This window comes from Vombatus ursinus, unplaced genomic scaffold (assembly GCF_900497805.2).
Source record: "Vombatus ursinus unplaced genomic scaffold, bare-nosed wombat genome assembly UNPS02014837.1, whole genome shotgun sequence".
In the NCBI taxonomy this organism is placed as follows: Eukaryota; Metazoa; Chordata; class Mammalia; order Diprotodontia; family Vombatidae; genus Vombatus; species Vombatus ursinus.
The window spans coordinates 3,692,752-3,715,877 of record NW_020954615.1 but is presented as its reverse complement, the minus strand read 5'-3'; the positions used below and the strand labels follow the sequence as shown (position 1 = coordinate 3,715,877).

The 23,126-nt window shown below is 46.6% G+C and overlaps 1 protein-coding gene across 3 annotated transcripts in view; it reads left to right on the top strand.

Moving 5' to 3' along the window:
- The window catches only part of ENTPD4 (ectonucleoside triphosphate diphosphohydrolase 4), a 30,984-nt gene extending 8,882 nt beyond the window's left edge, over nucleotides 1-22,102 (top strand). For 2 of the 3 annotated variants that reach the window (XM_027839921.1, XM_027839922.1), the window contains exons 3-13: nucleotides 1,281-1,478; nucleotides 2,003-2,208; nucleotides 7,379-7,529; nucleotides 8,488-8,591; nucleotides 10,734-10,793; nucleotides 11,169-11,323; nucleotides 12,487-12,653; nucleotides 14,023-14,347; nucleotides 14,685-14,770; nucleotides 15,214-15,375; nucleotides 18,370-22,102. In XM_027839921.1, coding sequence (XP_027695722.1) covers nucleotides 1,281-1,478; nucleotides 2,003-2,208; nucleotides 7,379-7,529; nucleotides 8,488-8,591; nucleotides 10,734-10,793; nucleotides 11,169-11,323; nucleotides 12,487-12,653; nucleotides 14,023-14,347; nucleotides 14,685-14,770; nucleotides 15,214-15,375; nucleotides 18,370-18,598 — 1,843 coding nt within the window. In that variant the 3' untranslated portion in view covers nucleotides 18,599-22,102. The remainder of the gene's footprint in view (nucleotides 1-1,280; nucleotides 1,479-2,002; nucleotides 2,209-7,378; nucleotides 7,530-8,487; nucleotides 8,592-10,733; nucleotides 10,794-11,168; nucleotides 11,324-12,486; nucleotides 12,654-14,022; nucleotides 14,348-14,684; nucleotides 14,771-15,213; nucleotides 15,376-18,369) is intronic. The other variant, XM_027839923.1, reaches the window with a different exon arrangement.
- The last annotated feature ends 1,024 nt before the right edge of the window (nucleotides 22,103-23,126 follow it).

Sequence of the window (23,126 nt, the reverse complement as noted above, 5' to 3'; positions counted from 1 at the left end):
AGATCAAGAGAGATCATATTTGTTAAGCATGTAGCATAGCCTGGCATGTAGTAGGCACTTAATAAATGCTTGCTTCCTTCCTATATAGGTTATATTATTGTAATACATATTTTAATTCTGTACTGAGTCATGCTGCATAGGTTGATGGAGCTGAAGATTCAGATAACTCTCTGTGATGAGGATGTGGATTTCTGGGCTTCCAGAGATCTTCAGCCCACAGGTGGAGAACCATTCATTTAACAGGAAAGTTTCCATATATGTGAGATACCAGAAAATAATGTTTACAGAGGAGATACAGGAGTTGGTATTATTTTTTATATTAACAATGACTTTGGCATGGATGTTATTTTTATCTCCGGAACTAAATAAGAGTTCTAGAATTTTTATTCCATCTGTTGATTCATGGTATGGCCATGAGTAATTATGCTTTTTTCTTCGCCTCAATATCCTTGTATAAAGATGGGACAAAAATATTTCAATATGAGGGTATCTTAGTGAATGTTTAAAAAAAAAACAAATATGAAGCCATATGTACAATACTATTCATGGCGTCATTTTTTATTGTCACAAAGAGTTGTAAACTAAAGGAGTGACCATCAATTGAGGGATGATTTAACAAGTTGTGATATCTGAATGTGATGAAATATTAGTGTGCTATAAGAAATAACATGGTGTGGATTCAGAGAAACTTGGGAAGATTTGTGTAAGCCGTTGCAGAGCAAGTGAGCAGAAGCAGGAGAACGATTTATACGATGACTACAATATTATACAGGAAAAAGAACTTTGAAAGCTCTGATGAAAGCTCTGACTGACCGCGACTGAGGAGGACTGAGCGTGAAGCCTCCCCCCACCTCGTGGCAGAGAGGAGACTGGGCTTATTTGTTACGGGGGGGGGGGTGAGATTGAGGCAGAGAGGGTGGTTAGGAAGAGTGATGCAGCAAAAGAAGACGAGAAATAAGAATGTCATTGGAGTATTTTATTAAAGGCCCAGAAGAACACAGAACAAATGTCCGAGAGAACTGTGGGCAAGCAGGACACCTTTGAACTAACGTGCTGAATTTATTACGTTGTTTCTAAAAATACAGGCTGTGTGTAACAGAGAGGAGCAATTTCAGAGACTGTCCCTTTTCATTTTTTCGTACGTGGGAATGTTCATGTTTGTCAGTGTTTTGTCAAATTTAGAATATCCTAAAACATTCTGAAAATGTGACAGTGCCCTAATGGAATGGCACCTTTGGGTGCTGAGAGAGGCTTTGACCTGTGTGCTCTCCGAATTTCAGGATCAGCGTCTCCTGCCTGTTTCCCGCGTCCTGGCATTTTAGCATCTCCCCAGTGGGGTGCCCTAGAATTCTGAACACCAACCTACGCCAGATTGTGGTCGTCGGCATCCTGGCCGCTGCCGTTTCCTTGTTGTATTTCTCTGTCATCATAATCCGACATAAGTATGGGCGCTTGTCCCGGGATAAGAAGTTTCACAGGTGAGAACCTTCACAGTGGGCTGGAAGGATCTCACTTCATGACTAAAAAGGGGTTTGAGTTCAGTATAGGGCATCCCTTGGATTCCTTAATGAGCCAGCTGGGCCCAGGAAAGGGTGACGATCCTAAACACGTTATTATGTCGTCTGCAGGCCCAGTTCATGCCAACAAGATCTCTTGGAGGGATCATTTAAACCAGACTTCAACTGTGGCCGTGCTGTTTTTTTAATTAAAGTTGATATTTTACCACCTTTAAAAGCAAGAACTTTTATTTTTTTGAACTTCAAGTGGTCAAGGCCAGTTTTTTTTAGGAGCGACACATCTGGTTTAGAGGGTCATCACCATTCCTTGTTTTCTTTTCTGTCGACTTGAATTATTTGACAAGTAGTATAAAATGTGATAGTGATAATTATTACACAGCTTAAAAGTTCATTGGGCATAATGACTGCTATTGATAGAATATTCTTTACTGGATTTAAGGCATAGCGTTCCAGATCGCAAGCACCCGTTGATTTTCTCCTGCTAGGTATCTGGCCCGAGTGACAGACATCGAAGCTACTGACACCAACAACCCCCACATCAATTATGGCATCGTGGTGGACTGCGGCAGCAGCGGATCTCGGATTTTTGTCTATTGCTGGCCCCGGCACAACGGCAATCCTCACGATCTGTTGGATATCAGACAAATGAGGGACAAAAACCGGAAGCCGGTGGTCATGAAAATAAAACCAGGTGTGTGGGGGGTGAATGTCGCGTTGGTTCTTTTGTAACGCCTTTGTCTTTTCCATCTCGCCTAAGCGTGCAGATTCAGGCGCTGAGCGCCTGCGGTCTCCTCACCGGCTCCTCCGTTCTCCCCCCAGGCAGGTGCTTGTGCACACCGGTGGGACACTCATCTTCCTGAAGCGTTGTTTTCCTGCAGAGCTTTTGTGCCTCAGTGACTAGAGCAGGTAGTTCAGAGTTTTCCAGTAGAACACAGAACTTCCCCTGATAGTGCTCTGAGCCATTTGCTTCTTCCCCACCTTTCTGCTCAAGGAGTCCCAGGGGAGAAGGGTCTGCGTCCCTCTTTTTCTCTGCTCATGACCTTTAGCTCCCTTGCTAGCCTTCTCAGAGTCTTCACTAGTGCGTCTGCCCTTCCCCTCTTCCTCCGTTCAAGTTCCCTCAGTTTCAAGACTTCAGGAAAATGAAAAATAGAGGCTCTTCCCAAAACCTTCAGGGATTCTACCATAGAGAATAAGGTCCCTGACCTGACGTTCAAGTCCTTACACCAGTTCTCCCCGGCCTGGCTTTCCAAGCTTAGTTCTTCCTCCTCCTCCTCTGCATAAACCCTGTGTTTCAGGCAGGCTAGTCTGCTGACTATCCTTTGAACATATCCTGTCCAGACCTGCATTCCCGTTGCTGCTTCTCTCTGGGTGATGCCAAGCTCATCCGCCAGGCCCAACTCTAGCTCCCCTCTTTGACAAGGAGGTCCTTCTTGCCACCCAGCTCTGCAGTCCCTGACATGCCAAAGTAATACAGCAGCAGCAGCGCTAACCTCTTTAGGCCTGTTGGACCTCTCATTGGGCACCTGCTTGTCCCACCCTCGCTTAGGTTTCTGAGCCGTCCTCTCATGTGTCTGTCTCACTCCCTTCTAAATTATTAATCCACAGAGAACGAGGCCTCTGGCATGCCCTTGGTTTGTTTTCTCCCACACTCTTTAGCATGATGCCTGCTATTTAGTCGTGGCCAGTCTACATCTGTTGGTTGATAAATTATCGGAGTATTTTGCTGTTTTGTTATCTGTCCCCATTGTTAATGACGAATGGAAATTTCAGATGCTTTAATCTGATCCTAGCAAACATTTGTCATTTTATTTGGGGTGTAAGAGATGGGTGATGAATGTCTTTGTGATCAAATCTGTTGTTAACCATATGATATGATTGACCTGAGAGCCTAGGAAAGCAGATGTACGTGTTTCTATCTTGCAAAAAAATTGATCTTGTCCAAGTTAGATGATATGTAAGAATTAAAATGTGCTTCATCCACTGTATAACGTCACTGTTTATTTTATTTTGACCATAGGTTGGTTCTTTAAAGTGGAAAGCAATTTTCTGTTTTTATCCTACATCATTTAAACCATCTTCACTTAAAACTATCCAAGCAAGTTTATAAGCCCAAACCTCGCAAATTTGCTGTTGAATGTTGATTACGTAATAAGATGGGTGCTGGCGCTGCGATTTCATTACCATAGGGAACTTCTTTTTAAGAAAACTCTAGGGGCAGCTAGGTAGCGCAGTGGATAGACCTGCAGTCAGGAGGACCTGAGTTCAAATCCAGTCTCAGACATATGACACTTAACCAGCTGTGTGACCCTGGGCAAGTCACTTAACCCTGATTGCCTCACCAAAAAAGAAAAGAAAAGAAAACTCTAGCAATGCAGGCCCCCGCGGAGTGACCGAAGGACTTGCTGCTGGTTCCCTGACCAGGAGAGCAGAACTTGAACCCAGGTGTTCTGGATCTGAGGCCTACTTTGCATCCTCTCAACTGCATAAAAGGGCATTCGGTTATTCCCTTCTATCAGAGGTGTGTGAAGAGAGGCTAGACAGTCAACATTTCCTTTTTTTTTTTTCTTTCTGTGAGATAATCAGGGTTAAGTGACGTGCCCAGGATCACACAACCAGTAAAGATCAAGTGCGTGAGGTCCTCCTGACTCCACAACCGGTGCTCTGTCCACTGCGCCACCTAGCTGCCCCAGCATTTACATATAAAAATCACTTTGTAACCACCGGCATTTATTAAAGCACCTACTGTATACCCGGCCCTGGGGTACAGAGACAGAAATGAAACAGTGCCTGCCTCAGACAGCATACAAACCTCCCTGTGTAACTAGATACAAAGTAAATGCAGGGGCATTCTATGGCAGAGGCCCCGTGGCGCGGCTTGTCCCAGGAAAGGAGGAAGCCGGGGCCTCTTCTGAGGAGATGGAGTGTTGTTTGTGAAGGCCAGTGGTGTGTGTTGAGGCTGAAAGTGGATTGGAAGCCAGATTTCCTCGCCCACACACACTCACTTTTAGCCCCCTGGCGCTGCTTCAGGCAAGGCCACAAATAGTATTTTCCCTGAGTGATGCTCAGGGCTTCTGGAGAAAGCCTATGCAGTGATTCTAAGGTATTAACAGCCTGCCTGCTAATCATGCCTCCTGTTACTGCTGGAACGTGTATCGCAAACCTCCTTTTGTGGAAGTCACAGGTCCTCCTATGCAGCGGGAGACTAAGGCCTTTCCCTCTTCTTGGCTTTAAGAAAAAAACAGAAGAAAAGGTCCCTCTTGCCTAAGTCTGACATGTTTCTCCTCCTTTTCTGCTTTCATTGCTGTTTCCGCCTTTGGCCCAGAGATCCAGACCTGCCCTGGTTTCACATCCTGCCTTGAATTAATCTTCAAACTCTTTATATCAGGATGCAAATGCTTTGAGGTCTAAGAATGTAATGGAACACATGAACATGTTCTCCATTCACTTTTTTCCACAAAGGATAGAGGAGGGGAAGGTATTTAGCCTTTATTTATAGTTTCAACCGTACCCTGCTGCAGCCGGGTCCCCATGGTCCCACTCCTTGCTCCCCTTACCCCTTCAGAGTCTGAGACAGACGTAGGGTGAGGAAGGAGGGCTCCTCACTTCCTCTGAATTTTGCCAGCTGTGGCTCCGTCTGAGGCCCCAGTGCAATGGGACGGGATAAGGCTCAGTTCTGCCTCATTCCGATGCTCAATGGCCACATCCCTGGTAAGGAGGGAGGCCTTGCCTTTCTGTTGTGGCTCACTCGGGCAGCAGACTTCTTGGCCTCAAATTCATTGTGTCCCTTGATGCACACTTCCACAGAGGGCAGATGCCCGATGGCTGATTTCTTGTTTTTGGAAATTTTTTCTAGTTCTCTCCTATCCCCCTGACCAGCCAGTGCAGTCACTACCAGAACTAAACACTGGAACCTGTTGTCAGGGATTCAGAAGTCCCTGCTCAGCACCCTTGTTCCTGCTGAGGAGAAGGGAGGTCACCGTGTAAAACGACTGCTTGTACATAGGCATCATTGTCACTTTTTAATTGTCCTCCTTTCTGCCTCTGCCCAGACAAATGTCCTTGGTGTGAGTGAGCAGTGGCCTGCATGTGGTCGTCCTAAGAGATGAGAATTTAGAGCTTCTCTTCGCTGCAGGCTGCCTTCAGAATCCACTCTTAACAAAAGAGACCCTTGTGATCATAGTGGCCTCATGTGCTCTGGTTTCTGTTACAGTAAAATTACTGTAGATTGCGGGAGGGGCAAGAAACTAAACTGGAGCCGTGTGGTGAAGGACTTCGGGTGTGGAATGGAGAAGTTTGTACTTGATCCCAGAAGGAGTAGGGAGGCCACTGGAGTTTAGTGGGGAGGGGGAAATGACCTGGTCAGATACTTGCCTAAGGGATGTCACTTTGACAGCTGTGGAAAATAGATTGGAAAGGGAGAAAGAGTGGAAACTGGCAGGCCAGTTGGGAGACTATTGTGATAATCCAGGCTTCGTAGATCCATAGAATTAGAGGTTTGGAAGGGCCCTCGACGGCCATCCAGCCCAACCCATACAGGAAAGGAATCCTCGTTGTAATATACCCAACAAATGACTGAAGGGAAAAAAAAATACAGAGCGTGGTCAGGTGTCCAATAGATAGCTGCCCCTGGACTCTGAATTGGGTGCCATCCCTGGAATGTCAAAGAGGAAGGTTTGCTGAGTGTCTGGACAGGGCCCTGGGGAACGTCCAGCAGAGATGGCAAGCAGTAGCCGAGTAAGGAATATGGGATTCTGTCTCCTGGGATTGGAGGAGTAAGAGGTAATAGGACTTTTGTTCTGTCAGAAAGGCAGCGTGTTCCCTTACTAACAGAACAAATCAAGGGCTGACATCAGTTCCAGCTTATCCCTCAGCAGCCAGAGAAGCGCTAGTTAATTTCTAGGCAGAACCTGTTTCTGATTTAGACATTTAAAAAAATCTCCCTTAGGTTGTTTGCCTGAGTCCATAAGGTTCTTACAGTTCTGAATCTTGGTTAAAAGGATCTCACATGTCCTTTGGTCCGCCCTGCGTCTTGAATCCATTCTACAAGATGCTCACCAAAAGGGGCCGTGCAGCCTTGGCGTGAAGTCTTTAAGTGAGGGGAAAGCCCCGTGCTCCTGAGCCAGCTCATTCCCCTTTGGCATAGCTCAAACCTTTAGGGATATTTTCCTAGAGTCCCTGGAGCCCAAACCTCCAGACCAGAGCATCCTAGCACTTCTCTGGTGTCGTTGGCTCTCTGACGGCAGCCACCAGGCTTGGAGGGGGTATGATCTAGTAGATACTTCAGTGGCCTGCAGGCAGGGCTATAGTTGTATTCCCTGTTTGGGACAACTGGCTGTGACCATGGGCAAGTCACACGAGGCCTCTTTTCTCATTTGTACGACAAGGGTTTTGGACGAAACTGTTTCAGACGTCGTTTCTGGTTTTGACGCTGTGATGTTGTCGTCCTCATTGGCGGTGGTGATGTTTGGTTGTTTTTGGTTGTGTCTGACTCTTTATAACTCCATGTGGAATTTTCTTGGTGGAGATACTGGAGTAGTTTGCCATTTTCTTCTCCAGCTCATTTTACAGATGAGGAAAATGAGGCAAACAGGGTGAAGTGATATGGCTAGTAAGTGTCTGAGGCCAGATTTGAACTCAGGAAGAGGCGTCTTCCTGACTTCAGGCCTGATGCTCTGTGCACTCCAGTACCACCTGGCTGCCTGCTCTGGGATTCTAAGTGATGCCTATAAAGAAATGGCTTTTTGCAGCCAGAATGTTAGCAAGATGAGCCTGTCTGGGAATCTTGCAGGACAGCCATACCAAAGGAGTAGACCCTCTCAGCTGGAATTTCTGCTGCTCACTGATGTTCTCTGTTTCTCCAGGCATATCTGAATTTGCCACCTCTCCAGAAAAAGTCAGTGATTATATTTCCCCACTTCTGAGTTTTGCTGCAGAACATGTGCCACGGGCGAAACATAAAGAGACCCCTCTCTATATCCTCTGTACAGCCGGGATGAGAATCCTTCCGGAAAGGTAACTGTCAGTGTGTGTGTTGGGGAAGGAGAGGGGAGTAAAAATATTTTTTATAGGTTCATGGGAAGGGGCAGCTAGGTGGTGCAGTAGATAGAGCACCAGCCTTGGAGTCAGGAGGACCTGAGTTCAAATCTGGCCTCAGACACATAATACTCACTAGCTGTGTGACTCTGGGCAAGTCACATAACCCCAATTGCCTCACCAATAATAATAATAATAATAAGTTCATGGGAAATGCTTGCATTCTCAGTGTCCCTCAGTCTCAGAGGGACAGATGTTAAATAAAGGGTGGGGAGGGAGAGTCTTTTATTTTAGTTTGTGGAGGAAGAAATTAAAAATTCACCTTTTGCCTGCTTTAGCTCTGGGAAATTTTGATACTATATTTCTGACTGGTACTATAGTGACATATACTATATGGGGGGACTATAGTACCCCCAAATCAACCTAAAAACTCTCATCTTAAAGAGCATTAAATTGGATTGTTTTTAACTATCAGTATTCACTTTTAGAACCTTTGATCTAGATTGTTCTGTTTAGTTCCGGGTCCTGAATTTTAGTTTAAGATGGAGAACAACCACGACATTGAAGGGACTAAAGATGTTCATGCTGGCGAAGATTTGAGGGTTGTCTTGATAACTTTCTGGAGGGGAAATGTTAGCAGTCTTCAAGTATTTGAAGGGTGATCTCATGGAAAGGGTTTAGATTTGTTCTGTTTGGCCCCAGGACAGGCCTAGGAGTGATGGGTGAAAATCACAGAGCAGAAACATCAGAGTTAAGGGAACCCTGTGTGAGGGGAGCTGCCCTTCAGGGTGAGCAGTGGACTTTTCCTCCCTCAGGGGTCTCGGATGAAGGCAGGGGCTGGTCTCATGGACCTTTCTGAGATGCTGTGGGTATTTTGGGTGGGATGTGCCCTGAACCCGTGTTTTCTCTTATGGCATTATCCGGCTTCTCTTTTCAGTCAGCAGAAAGCCATATTGGAAGATCTTCTGACGGACGTCCCAGCACACTTTGACTTTCTGTTCTCTGACTCGCATGCCGAGGTTATTTCAGGGAAACAAGAAGGTCAGTGTTGGATCAACTCCACAATCGCTTTGTGTCATCAGCAGCGTGAGGTTTGGGCAGCTCCACGCTCAGCACGCTTACTCTTTATGGTAGCCCCCGAATGTCACCATCCACATTTTAATATTGGGGAAACCACTGCCTCCTTCCCAACAGACACTTTTACTGTAGCCAGATGAACCATCACATTACCCAGACACTCAGTCCTGGGAAACACTTAGTTTGTTTCACCACAGGAGCCACTTAGGAAATCTATTTCAGGTCGATTTGAACAGAGGAATAAACTACAGCTCTCCGGACTGATGATGGACAGTTATCACAGGCCTTCTGTCTGGAGCCTCCCTGGTAGCTTCTGGAAGGTTCTCTGAGCTCCAGGGGAGAAGCTGGGTCATTGGAACAGTAACAGCCATTTTCAGAGAATTAGGAAAAATTGCACATTAGAATAAAATGGAACAGTGAACGCTTTTAATATGAAATAATAGCATATTTTGTAGACCTCTTAACAGAAGCCAGAGGGTTTGACAGAAGGGTGGCTGAAGGGTCAGTTTGTGGCTATGTCATAGATTGTTTATGGCCGCAATTTTAATTTGTTCTTTTAACCCCTCAGAGTGCCTCCACGTTGACATTTAAGGTCATAATTACTGTGTTTTCCCATCTGTCTTCTCCCTTTCAGAACCAAAGGTTCACAAAGCCACATTTCTCTTTGTATCCTGAATTGAACAAACACCAGAGACAGAGAACATTGCCATGTAGAAAGTTAGAACAGAACTAGAGAATGATGTGTAAAACCGCCCAGCTGTGTTGTGCACCTCTTGCTTTAAGAGAACACGGAGCTTTGCCGTGTAACTTTCAAAGCTGTCTCGTTTGCCGGTGTTTCCTTTTGAACTTGTTCTGTTCTCTTCTGTGCTTTTTAAAAGTGCTTCAATGACCCTCTTTTTCTTTTCTTTTTCTCTTAGCAACACTATGACCAGTGCCTCCCTCCCTCCACATCTTCCATTTCTCCCTCCCTTTCCCCACTCATGTTAGTTTTGAAAGAAAATAGAATTTTGAACATAAAGAACAAATATTTTTCTGAATTTGTATATGAAGGAAGTAAAGTGCTTGAAGGGAAAAATGTGATAAAAACAGCAGCCTGTTCAGATTTTTTAAAAACTTAATTGTAATTATTCCTTAGTTCTCTTAATGTCTGTTACGCCAATGCTTCATCGTGGTGTGGAGGGGACCCTGAATTTACCAAGCTGGACCAGTTTCTGAGAGGTTAGAAGGGTTTGGAGGCCAGGCCCAGTGACAGACAGCAGCAGGCCTGCCTAGGCCTGACCATTAGCAGAGGACCAGCTCCTGCTGCCTTTCGGTGAAGGCATCTGACCCTGGAGAGGCTGACCGCCAATGATGAGTGATGACCACTCACTGAGCTTTAGAGGGGCTACAGCTCCCCCATTCCCCAAAGCCCATTGCCTTCAAGTCCTGAGGGAATGGTAATCCATTAGGACAGTGTGTCTGATTAAGTGGACCCCTGTCACTCCAGACAGACTAGGCAGGAGCGTTGTGGAAGGAGGGCTTCTTGGGTGTTTGATGCCAGGCCCCTCAGGCACTGCCACAGGGGGTTGTTTTGGGTTGTCTTTAGTGTCATCCCAAGTTCTGTTTTCTTTTTCATTTGCTTAACTCCTCTGCCGGTGAGATGACTGGCATTCATGTAATGCTTTAAAGCTTGCACAATACCTTGCAAACTTGCAGAATACATCACCTTGTTTGAGCTGCCCTGTGAAGTCGGGGCCTTCCAGTATCACATCCCCGTTTTATAGATGAGAAGCAGAGGCTCGAAGCGCTCAGGAGGTTTACCCATGATCATGTCGCTAGTAAGTGTTCAGGCAGGCACTGAGCCCGAATCTTCCTGGTCCCTTGTGCTATAAGGCTGCTGCAAACGAGGGCTGGAGGGGGCAGCTTTTCTTGCCTCCTCCACGGTGCCCGCCAGGGGACTCCATCACAGTTTGATTCAAGAACAAAATTCATGGTCTTACTGAAAGTGCTTCTAGACCGTGTGTTTGTGCAGATTAAGATAGGATACAATATCTGTCCTGCAGATAGAACTTTACCACGACACACGTTTGTAAACTTTGGTCATTGTTCTTTCTCCTATGTCCCTAGGTGTCTATGCTTGGATTGGCATTAACTTTGTCCTCGGGCGATTTGAGCACATTGAAGATGGTAAGTGGGAGAGCCGAAATGATTAAAGCAATAGGTCTGTTGGTTGGGAAATTATAATGATTTCTATTTAATAAAAAAAAAAGTTGGTTTTTTTGTTTTTGTTGTTTTTTTTTTAATTTGGAGTTGGAATTTGTTTTAGTTAAACTTCTGACCCAGTTTTTACAAATAAACTTCTTGGTACATTTCTATATAGGAGTCAAGTTGTTATTTAACTAACTAAATTAAAGTGAATTGTAAAAGAGGTTTGACTTTATCTGTAGGCTGATTTGACTAAATCTGCTTTCAATTAATCACGACTACAAAATGGGTCTCTTGAGAAGACCTCAGGTCCAAGGGATAGTTTGTCCCAAGGAAGGTCTCCTGCCTGTTTTCCAGAGGACGAGGCAGTGGTGGAAGTGAACGTTCCTGGGGGCGAGAGCCAAGCGGCTATTGTCCGCAAAAGGACAGCGGGTATTCTGGACATGGGCGGAGTGTCTACCCAGATAGCGTATGAAGTCCCCAAAAGTGTAAGCTTTGCCTCCTCACAGCAGGTTATTATCTGTACAGATTTCCTTCTGTTTGGTTTGATTTTTCATTTAACATGTCTCCATCCATTTTTGTTTTGTTTTCTGAGTCTTAAAGCATCATTACTGTGCTTATTGGGGTACTACCTCCCCAAACCAGGAGAAAGGAGACGGGAGGAGAACGAGGCACATCTCAGCTAAGCTGTTTGGGTTTGGTCATTGAAGTCAGCTGGTTTGTTTTGCTAACCTTGATTAGCCCTTTACTTAGAGATGTCAAAGAATACTTGGTTTGGGTTTTGGGGGTCTTGGTTTTTTTTTCTTTGTTTTTTGCCTTCAGTTATATTTTTTTGAACAGGTACTATAAAGCTTTTTTTTTTTTTTTCAAATGCCATAATAAAGCAAGTCATGACAAATTTAATCCAATAATATGAATGGGAAAGACTTGTATTGGTTGTGCCTTAGACAACTTCTTGTTTTCTCAGAAAAGACTTAGGGTTTGCATCGGGGCTTGAGAATGTCTCAGTTTGTGGTGTATACATCTTTCCACGCTGTTTACGTCTTTTGGAGCTCTCTTGGTCACTGCTCGCTGTTTTCCCATTAGGCAGCAAAATGGCAGGGGCTTGGAGAGCGCACTGGCCAGAAATGAGGAAACCTGTTTTTGTGTTCAGATCTATAGCTGCATTGCTACACAGCTTGATGGCTAGATTTCTCTGACTATTAATGAGGAGGACTTAGGTTATCTTTTCTTAGACAGAACCCGTAAAATGCTTTGAGCTTCTGAGTGAAAGGCGCCAGAGAAATCCAGGTGTCACAAGGTGGCCCTCCCCCATCCCTCGCCAGGAGTTATCCATTTTGAGACTATAAACCCGTGTGTGTGTGTGTGTATGCATGCATATATAGATATATGTATACACACACATCTCCCCCCCCTCTGTCTCAGCCCATGATTCCCGGCAGCATCTAGCCAGGGCTCCTGAGGCACTGCTTCATGCGTTTGATGCTGGACAGTACCTCTGTGAACCATGAAGCCTGAAGCAGCACCCTGGGGAGGGAAAACAGCCTGAGAGCCTTTTGTTCTAAAGGGATATTTCCTTCAGAGCAAAGAATGAAAAACAAACTAAGCATTAGATGCTTTGTTTTGGTTTGTTATGCTTGGTGGTAAGATTTTTTTTTTATCCTTGTGCTTCCAGGAAGAAGTAGCTAAAAATTTGCTTGCTGAATTTAACCTGGGCTGTGATGTTCACCGAACTGAGCATGTGTATAGAGTATATGTGGCCACCTTCCTTGGCTTTGGTGGCAATGCAGCCCGGCAGAGGTATGAAGACAGCATATTTGCCAACACCATGCTGAAGAACAGGTATGAGACTCCATGCCCAGCACTTGCTTCAGACCCAGGAACCTGGCTCTGTGGTCATGAAAAAATAGCCAGACAAAAGAGGAGACCTCACTTAACAGAATTGATATAAGGGGGTGTGTGTGTGTGTGTATCAGAACTGTAATTTCATTTCTGCGGAACCTCCACCTTCATCATTTGTCTGTAGCAGTGTTTAGAGGCCAACATGTGGTCACCAGGCAGGCCACGGTCAAATTCTGTGCAGTTGTTAATCTGCTAGTCGTCTGTGTACTCTGTTCTCTGCCCCCTGTGTCATTGTCCCGCCCCAAAGGGAGATCAGCGTGTGCATCCTTCTGGTACGTTCTCCAGTTGTATTTCTGTGCATCGAGTCTTGTAATTAAAGTCCCCTAGGGCAGGTACACCGTGTGATCGTAAGCACACAGGAGCACACCACATGGCCTTTTCAGCCCTCCAGCGTTATCTATTGGTTATGGAGCTCGATTGCTGTTCATTAACAATGTAGTAAATATGTTGCGGAAAGTCAGTCTAAGTCCTCCACAATTCTGTAATTACAAATAGGCTTAGTTAAGATAACTCAGAACTGTGGAAAAGGATGCATTCCAACAAAGGGCAGAGAAATCCAGAGTACTCAGAAGTATTGGCAAAACTGTCTTGTTTTAAGGTCACAAAAGGTGATTTGGTTTGTGTGATGAATGGGCCAGTGGTACTCTTTAATTTAGACGTAGGGCAGCTGAAATTAGACTGTGATGTCTAACGGTTTGTCTTGTTTTGGGGCTGAATGTTGTACTTTGTTACTTGGCCAGATAGGGGATCTCCTTGAAGTGGCCATGCCTTCCAGCATTACTAACAGCAACCCCTCCACCCTTCTTGGTCTGTGATGCTTATGCAGGGCCTCCCATAAATCCTACCCCAAGGGTAATGTGAAGTATGCTGATTAACATTTGCAAACACTTCTTAACAATTTACGGTACAATTTATAAGTGCCCTGAAGGGATGAGGAGCAGAGGTAAGAAGAGCCAGATTTGCCAGTGTTAGCTGCCCAGCTCTGAAGTTGCCCAGAGATTAGATTACTTAATTATGAACTCGATGTCATTGATGCGTGGGGTAGCAAAACACTGGACATGGAGTTCTTAGATTGACGCCAGCTCCTTCCTTTACCGGCTGTTCTGTCAAATGTGCATCTGCATATGTGGGGATAACAATGTTCACACGGTGCCTGGCACATAGTAAATGCTTAATAAATGCTTTTTCATTCATTGATTCCAGTCATTTCCAGGAAAGCTTGTGGTCAGACTTAGAGCATTGTGTAATGTGAATTTTAACTCTCTTCTGTAATTGTGCAGATTTCATCGTTGATGTTTCTTCTTAACAGGCTCCTGAGTAAGCAGACAGGTCTAACTTCTGACGCTCCGTATCTGGACCCTTGCCTACCCTTAGACATTCAGGATGAAATTCAGCAGAACGGGCAGACCGTGTACCTCCGGGGCACTGGAGACTTCACCCTGTGCCGGAAGACTCTGCAGCCTTTCATGAACAAAACAAATGAGACCCAGACCTCACTCAGCGGGGTCTATCAGCCTCCGATTCACTTTGACAACAGCGAATTCTATGGCTTTTCAGAATTCTACTATTGCACTGAAGATGTGTTAAGAATGGGGGGAGATTACAATGCTGCTAAGTTTAGTAAAGCTGCCAAGGTACTGGGTTTTAGAAGGGCCTGTTCCCCATATTCTGGGAGCCAGCCACCAGCGTGGGCTGTTGTGCCGGGGCAGGTGCGTGGGGAAGGGGCTGTGAAACTCAGGGGAGGACCTAGCAGGAGGCAAGAAAGGGCGCATTTCATGTTCAGCCTGGGCTTCTGGGGCCTTCTGAGGGAGCCAAAGCCCAGTTCAGAGAGGCTGGTTTTATACCGTACAGTGCAGCTCCTTAGCCGAGTTCCACGAGCTCGTCGGACAGAGGGCTGGTAGGCAGGCTGGGTGTATGGCGTAGGTTTTGGGGGCAAATGTTGGCTGAGTCTTTCTAATGGTTTTTCTTTAGGATTATTGTGCAACCAAGTGGTCCATCTTGCGGGAACGCTTCGACCAGGGGCTGTATGCCTCTCATGCTGACCTTCATAGGCTGAAGTGAGTAGAGAAGCCCAGGTTGAAACAGGCGAAGCATTTTCATGTTGGGGATAGATTCAGTTCACCTCCACGTCAGGAGGATTGCTTGGAATGAGAGGGGCCTGGCCGGGTTGGCAGTGAGGCCTGCTCATTGGAGGCATTCTACAAGGGCTGGATGCTCCCTTACTAGGGATGCACTTGTGGACAGCCTCCATCAGGACACGGGCAGGAGCTTGTCTAGGGTGGGTGACTTGCTAAACTCCACTGAGTGAGAACATCTCCATCTTACAGGTGAACAGTCCAGAGAGCTTTGGATTTCATAGTTTAAAAGAGCTAACTTGAGACCTTTGGGTTTCTGAGCCTGCCTGGCTGCCTGGGAGAGAGGTGCCCTGACTCCTCACACCTTGTTTCTTGTCTCTGATAAACCAGCCCAACTTAATCTTGTTTATTCTTTTGACTCGTAGGTATCAGTGCTTTAAATCCGCCTGGATGTATGAGGTGTTTCACAGAGGCTTCTCATTTCCAGTTAATTATAGCAATTTGAAGACGGCCTTGCAGGTTTATGACAAGGAAGTGCAGTGGACGCTGGGAGCAATCCTCTACAGAACCCGGTTTTTACCTTTGAGGTAGGGCAGTTAATTGAGTTGTGGGAAGACTGCTTGTCTGCCCTTAGGTTGAGAACACAATGAAAACGCTGTTTCTTGGGAAGCGTTATTGTAGCATGTGAAGATCGCGGGTTCCCAGCACGGCCCCGTGATGCGTCTGTAAGTGACTGGCTCTGGGCAGGCTTGAGCAGCGGACTCCTTCCCCTCCTGCCAGCTGCCTCGCGCCTGTCATGTTGCTTTCTCCACTCGCTCTCAGCTCTCTGTTAGCTGTCCACAGTCTCTTGCTGAGGAGTTAGTACGTCTGCCAACAGACCCCCCCTCCCTTGGGATGGGAGGTGGGTGAGCTCAGTCTGACCAATCAGCTGGGCTGCAGGCTTTATTAGTCTGGGGATCTGTTCTGGGCCCCGGGACAGCTCAAGCCTCCAAGATCACCTTACCCTGGGGAGACTCAGGAGCCCGAATCCAGCTCCATTCTCCCCCCGCCCACCTTACCTGGGTTCTCTGCCTCCCCTCTTCACCATTCACCTCTGCTTCCAGCCACATCAGAGGTGGCCTGATTTCCTTCTTCTGTCTGACTGCCCTGAGTAATTAGACCAACCTACATCCATCCCCCACTGTTCTGTGTGGCCCCAGGGAGAGCCGTGGGCAGCCCCACCTGACCACTTATTTCTGTGGTCCCAGAGCTCACTCCCACTGACACAAATGAGAGCTGGTGACAGCTTCTGCTAATTAGAACCTGGTGTAGTGCAGAAGACCCAGGAGTCGGGAATGACCCAGGTTCAGATGCCATCCCTGACAGTCGACCAGCCACGAGTTAGTATGCATCTGCTCTATGCCACATAGTGTGCTAGGTGCTGGGAATATAGGGACAGCCATGAAATCTGTCCCTGCCCTCAAAGAGCTTACCGTCTGGGGGAAGACAGCGTAAACGTGTCTGGTGCCGACATCAGAGAGAGGAGGTGAAGGATGGTTTGGGGGAGTGGGTCAGGGCGAAGACTTGGATAAGCTAGAAAGCGTGGAGAGGAGTCAGCCAGGATGGGGACAAGATGAGGATCGGAGGGAGGAAGGCTGAGGAGAAGGCTTGAGGGACAGAAGCTGCCTGCCTTCAGGTATCTGAAGGGCTTTCGTGTGGCTGACACTGATGCAGCGTCGCCACAAAGGTTGTATGACCTTGGACTTGACCTTTGCAGTGGAATCCCAAGGGAGCATGGCGGAGGGGAACAGGGCCAGCCCCAGGGGAGAGGCTGCCTTGCCAGAGCAGACAAGCAGGTGGGGCTGGGGCCCAGGGCTTCCTGATTCCCACCGCCCGCACTGCTCTCCATGAATGACTCACAAGGTCCAGAAATCCTTCTGTTTAATGCTTACTTTCTATCACGGGATTTCTATTCCCTTATTCCCCTGCATGGTCTTTTGACAAAAGTGCTTGATGCTTGCTAGTTCCATGAGTATAGATGTGAGTGGGAGGGACTGCCCTTTGTGGCCTTCCTGATCACCTTCTCCAGCCCTCAGTGTGACGGAGAGGAGTCTGGGTCCGTGCGGAGGCTGCCGCCTTCATTCCACGAGCCAGGGCCTGGAAAACAGGCTCTTCTCCCCCCAGCTCCTCCCTGGCGCTCTGGATTGAGGGCCAAGGCTGATTCCCTGGGGGCTCAGGTTTTGGGCCTCCCCACTCTGCCCCCATGGTCTCCATGCCCTAATCTCATTGTGTTCTGCTCCTCTTTCGCCTTGCTGGTGCCTTGAAACTACATCTTTTGGCTGGTTCAGTCTTTGATATAACAATCTCTTCCACTGTCTATGTTCTGTTGCTGTAACCCTTTGAAGCTTGGTCAGGTGCACACCCCCTAAGCCTGGGTCTCCTCATTCTGAGGCTGCGCTCCCCAGAATAACAAGGCCTGTCGTTCTGAACCTCTAGCCCTAGCTGCCAGAGTGGGGCTTAGCACGGTTCTGGAACACTAGGAAAGCCAGCAGACTGCAAACCATCCCTTTGGTTTTATTTCCCCAGGGGCCCTTCCCACTGTGGCCCCTTTGCTCAGGAGTGGAAATCTCAGATTACATGCTGTTACTGTGATTAAAAAGGTCTAAATTCCTGGGCTTGTGTGGTGCAGTAGAAAGAGCCTTGGACCTGGAGTCAGAAGGACCTCAGTTTGGATCTGGCCTTAGACACTTAACTAGCTGGGGACTCCCCAGCTGGGGGAGGTCACTTTACCACTGCTTCAGTTTCCTCATCTGTAAAATGGGAGTAATAATGTCACCCACCGCCCAGGGTCGTTTCGAGGACCCAATGAGATAGTAACCATAGAGCACTTCGCTCAGAGCCTGGCACATAGTGGGTCCTATGTAAATGGTGGTGTTATTGTTGTTAATTCTTGTTACGATAGTCACTCTCTTCTTCTCCGCCTCTCCCAGGCTTCCCAAATTGGGCAGAGACATTTCACCGCAGTAGTAATGGAGAGTGTGCTTACCGGTCTCTGTAGGGCGTCCCCTTGAGGAGGGCGATGTCAGCTTTAGTATGCCCATTTTTAAAAGTAAGCCACAGGCTCAGGATGTGCACGGGTTCGCCCAGGCTCACCCCCGTGATCCAGAGGATCGGTATTGTGGGGGTCGTGACGACAGCAGCATGTTTCATGAGTGACGGTGTGTGGAGTGCCTCACGTCCACACGCTCTGGGTCCTCTTGACCCTCAGGTAGCGCACTTTCTGCTGCAGTCTGCCGCCCCTCTTCACCCTCTGCCTCAAATAAAACCGAGTGTCCGGTTCTGGTTTTTATGGAGCTGAGCAGAAAATGCTTGGTTGGTACTGTGAGTGCTGATCCTGACGTGGGATTCTTCATCGTTGGCTTCTTGCGGGCTCTCCTCAGATTCCCTGGGGCCATTGCTTCGCGATGCCGGTTTTTTTTCAGACTCTGGGTAGAGTTGCAGGTCTTTAAGATTTTTACAGAATAAGTTAATTGGGTGATTTAACCTTACCCTCCTCTTTCCCTTGATGATGATTCCTGGTTTTTTTCCCTCCATTTTGGCAGAGACATCCAGCAGGAGAACTTCCGGGCCAGCCACGCTCACTGGCGAGGCTTCTCCTTCGTCTACAACCACTACTTGTTCTCTGCCTGCTTCCTGGTCGTCCTCTTATCCATTCTGCTCTATTTGCTGCGGCTGCGGCGGATTCACCGGCGCATGCCGTGGAGCAGCTCAGCGGCCTCCCTCTGGATGGAGGAAGGACTTCCGCCCCAGAAGATGGCTGGAGCCTTGTGAGCCAGGCGCGAGTGAGGGCCCGGGAGACTGGGAAAAGAAAAAGCCATTTTTGCCTCAGGGGTTCTTCTCATTTCTCCCTCTTTTTTTCCCTCCCAGTTTGGTCCCTTCAAATAACAACAAAACAATTTTTAAAAGACCTGCCTTCCCGGCAGTGTGGTGTTCACTTATTTTTGGAAACTGCTGAGGGGTGGGAAATACACTTGGTATTTGGTAATCGAACATCCCAGCCAGAAGTTCTTGGCACTTTGCTTTTTAAACAGTTGTTAACATGAAAGCACTTTCACATTGGGGGGGGGGGGGGGGCCGAGAGCCCCTCAGGATGAGGAGGACTGGTGGTGCTGCTGCTGAGGAGGAACCCTGCCGAACCGGGGAGTCCATGGACTGAAGTTCTGATTCCTCTTCCTTCCCTTGTGGAATGAGCTCCCCAGCCCAGCCAGGGAAATGGTCTTTCTTTTGTATTTATTTTTCAGGTTCACTGCTCTGAGATTTCATTGAAAATGTTTCAAAATCCTGAGCCACCCAAATAGAGGACAGACCAGGGTGGGGTTGACAGGCTTTAAAAACGCTAGTGAGGAGACCTGTAAAATGTGAAATATGGATTCGCTCCCTGTGTATAGGGGGTGTGTGTGTGTGTGTGTGTGTGTGTGTGTGCGCGCGTGCGTGCGCCTGTCTCTGTGTATACGTGCACATGTGCGTGCGTACACATGTCTACACAATGTGTGCGTACAAAATGATGATGAATTTGAGTGAGGATAAAGAAAACCTGCCTCTTCCCTAGGACTCTTCTTAAAAGCAAAAAAAAACAAAAACTTCAAGATCGCTCTTGCTTCATTTGTGTTGAGAGAAATCCCCCCCAGTGAGAAGCTGCCTCTTTCACTGACAGAGGGCCACAACACCTTTCTCCCTCCCTCTCCGTGTCCCAGGAGCCTGTGCAGTGCCTGATGCTCTGCAGAGGGAGATGGCCTGTGTCCTTAGAGCACTCCTCTGTTGGTCTGGTTTCTTTGGCCTGGGTCATTCTTTTTTCCAGTTTTCCTCCTTCAAATGGATGCCTTGAGACTTGACTAAGAGGGGCACTCCCAAGAACTGTGTTTTTGTAGATGGGAAATATCAGCTGGGGGGGGGGCTTTCCCCCTGTTGTAATGAGGCTGCATCAGCAAAGCTCTTATAGAAGCCCGGACAAGAGGAGGAACAAATGTTATGTGTTGGCTTAGAGGGGATGAGCCCACGGTTCAGATACTTCAAGCATTCTGAGGGAAAAAAAATATTTTAGGGAAGACCAGATTAAAAGCCAGGTGGTAGGAGTGCATTCCCAGCCAGAGAGTTCTAGTTGTAGAGTCTTTGAGTGTTCAAGACAGCTCGCGTCATCTCGCCGTGAAGTTGGTCACTGACTGGAGTGAAGACACTGCTCTTTGTGCTGTTCATTGCAGCTGGCCTGGGGAGGTCCGTCAGCAGGCAGCACATCTCTACTTTCAGGGTTGTCGCTGGTTTTTCCTCTCCGTGAGTTTAAAGTAGGCTGCGAGGATGGAATTTGCCGATCGGGCTGTTTGCCCAGCAGTTTGATAACACTATTAAGGCGGATTTCCTTAAATACTCTGTTGTCAAAAACACTGTGATGAAATATCGCAGAGGCCAAAGTTTTCCCTTCCTGATATAAATTCTCCAAAATGGAAGTCCCCAAAATGTAAAAATTATTGAAACGTTCTCCCCTAAGCTATCCCCCAAGTTGAAGTGTTGGCGATTGCCAGGGCAGTGCATACCAGAGAACGCTGGGCGCTTCCCCGTGGTACCTTTAGGTCTGCCTTCTGAAATATGGTCACGCCTTTGGCCCCTGGGGCGCAGCCTTCCTGGGCAGGAGGCGGTGGGATGAGCCCCCCCCAGTTTGAAAGGAGGCGGTCCGCAGAGCTGGCGCTGAGGCTCATCATTCCACCTGCACCAGCAAAGTCGGTTTTCTTCCTCCACGAAGAAGGAATAATTGTCCAGTTACTGACATCCCGGCTGGGCGGGCTTCCAAGGTGAACATGGCTGGCATTGGGGTCTGCCTTTGTCAGAAGGTTCCAGGTGGGGCATCTGTGCTTCACGTAGATCCAGCTGAGCGCAGAAACTTGGGCCCAAGTCAGCCATCGTTCCAGCTCCCTCCGAGAAGACGGCTGAGAGGCCAGACCTAAATGTTATTTCCTCCTGGGTTTCATTACCTAACTTTGCTTCTTGGTAGTTTTCAAGATAAATTTTCTAAGAAGCCAGAAAGCAAATAGCAAAAAGTGATTTATTCTAGTGAAATTTTTTTTAAATCAAATGGAATATTGTGATTGGAAATTTTGTTATCAATTCATTTGTGCCAAATAGGGAAATAACATTACATTCCAATGTTTTTCAGCATTACAGGTAGAAGTAATGCTCATTGCCTTCCATGGGCCTAACTCAAATTGCAAAAAATCATTTTGATCATTAAATCATTATGTCTGACTGATCCAAGGCTGGTGAATGCCACACTACAAGTCCCTGCTGTGGTTTATTTATGACCTTTTGGGGTCATGAGGCTATTAGCAAGCATTTTGAATTCCTGATCCACTTACCTATGGGTTTCGCTATTTAAGAAATGTAATTTTCTTGTAGAAATTTCCTCCAACATTTATTCACAGAAACCTTCAGGTAGCTGCCTGCCATGCTGTGTCAGGAGGACTGGTAGTCTGTTTTGCAAACAGAATAAAAGGCTGAGTTCAGTAGGAGGAGCGTCCCAGCCAAAGACTGGCCAAACTACTGCGTGGGCCTGTGGAACCTCGAAGAATGATGACCCGTTTTCAGTCCTGTTATGGAGAGCCCTGCAGGGAATGCAGCTTCTGAAGTCACCTGGGCTGTGCTGAGAGGGTTTGCTTTGTTTTCAGACCTTGGGTGAAGCATTGTGAAAGGTTTCACAATAAGCTTAGCCGGACATTGAAATGTGGTGACAGGTTTATAAAGTGATGAGATGACATTTTTCCTCTGACCTGCAGTCTGTGGTGTACTTGCATTTCAGAATCAAGCCCACATAAAACAACTCAGGGTACAAGAAGCGTCACTTAGGAGACGAAACGACAAAAATGGGTTTTCACAACATTTGTAAAAAACAACTCCCGTCTCTGTGTGGTGGTCGCGTTCAATGCCATGAAAGTATGTTAGGCATTTGGCTGTTTGTGACTTGGGACATTTGGTACCGATGCTGCCTTGTGATTACAAACGATGTGACTAATGAAGGATAATTCTGGAACCTGTTGCTGAAATAACAAGGTTTTTACTGCTGGGAATTGCAGAAAAGGAGGGAACGTGTTTAAATTAAACTTGGTCTTTATCAAGTTGATTTTTCCTTTCAAAATTGGTAATCCTTGTTTTGGAAATCTTTCAGGTGGGCAAGCCCCACCAAATCCTTGTATCCTTTCATTTTCTATATTTAGCAGCCCCATATTGGCACACATGAATGGACACTGATGGATGCTGAGAATAAAGCAGAAATTCATGACATTGCTTACAGTCTGGGTGTGGTCTGGAGTCCTGCTAGGTGGGAGAGATTTGACTGGGTAGCTTGAAACTCATTAAAACAAATAGCTTTCATTGACAGTTAGCTTACCTATTTTCCAGTTAAGTAGAACTCAAATTCGTGAACAGAACCCTGGAATTCCATGCATATCCTGTATTTTTGGCTTGGGATGGGATATATGCAGCCTTGTACGTATGGCCCATTAGGTCCTGGAGGTTTTATAGATAGAGTAGGGTATGGAAATTAAATATTCCCAAAGGAGAAATTCAAAGCATACTTGCTACTCTTCTCTAGATAGCAGTAACAAACAACATACATAAAGATAATTCTACATGAAAGTTATTTGAAGGTTCCAATTCATTCCGAGCATAAGACAGAAGAAGAAAGTCATCCTTTTTTTTTAATTCCCAAAGGTGTTAAATTCGTCACAATTTCATAAGCAAAACATTCAAGCTTCTAGTCTTTTATCATAAATGCTGCCTAGTAAGTGATGATACCTCCTTGGTTTTACTCTGTACTTCTCTTAAGATGTGGTGCTTAAAGCTACATTCAATTATATAGCATCCCTAAGAGTGGCAGAAGGGGGAAAGGGCAGGGAAGTGTCTCCCTATTTTCAGAGATGAAACATGATCAGAATAGCCCCTGTAAGAAATAGTCAAGTTGAGACTGAACCCAGATCACAGAGTGAGGGGACTAGATTAAGTGATGTATGAGATAACTTTCCAATTCTAAACCTCAGAAAACTTTGAAACTGTTGATTCCACTAAGTGTTGATTCCACTAGAGATGATTCTCATTCTCCATATATCCATGAATAATATATATGTATGTGTATAGATGTATATGGATATACACACGTAAGCATCCAAGGGTGCAGTGGGTAAAGCACCAGGCCTGGAGTCAGGAAAACCTGAGTTCAGATCGGGCTGCAGACACTGACTAGCTGTGTGACCCTGAGCAAGTCACTTAATCCTGTTTGCCTCAGTTTGCTCATCTGTCAAATGAGCTGGAGAAGGAA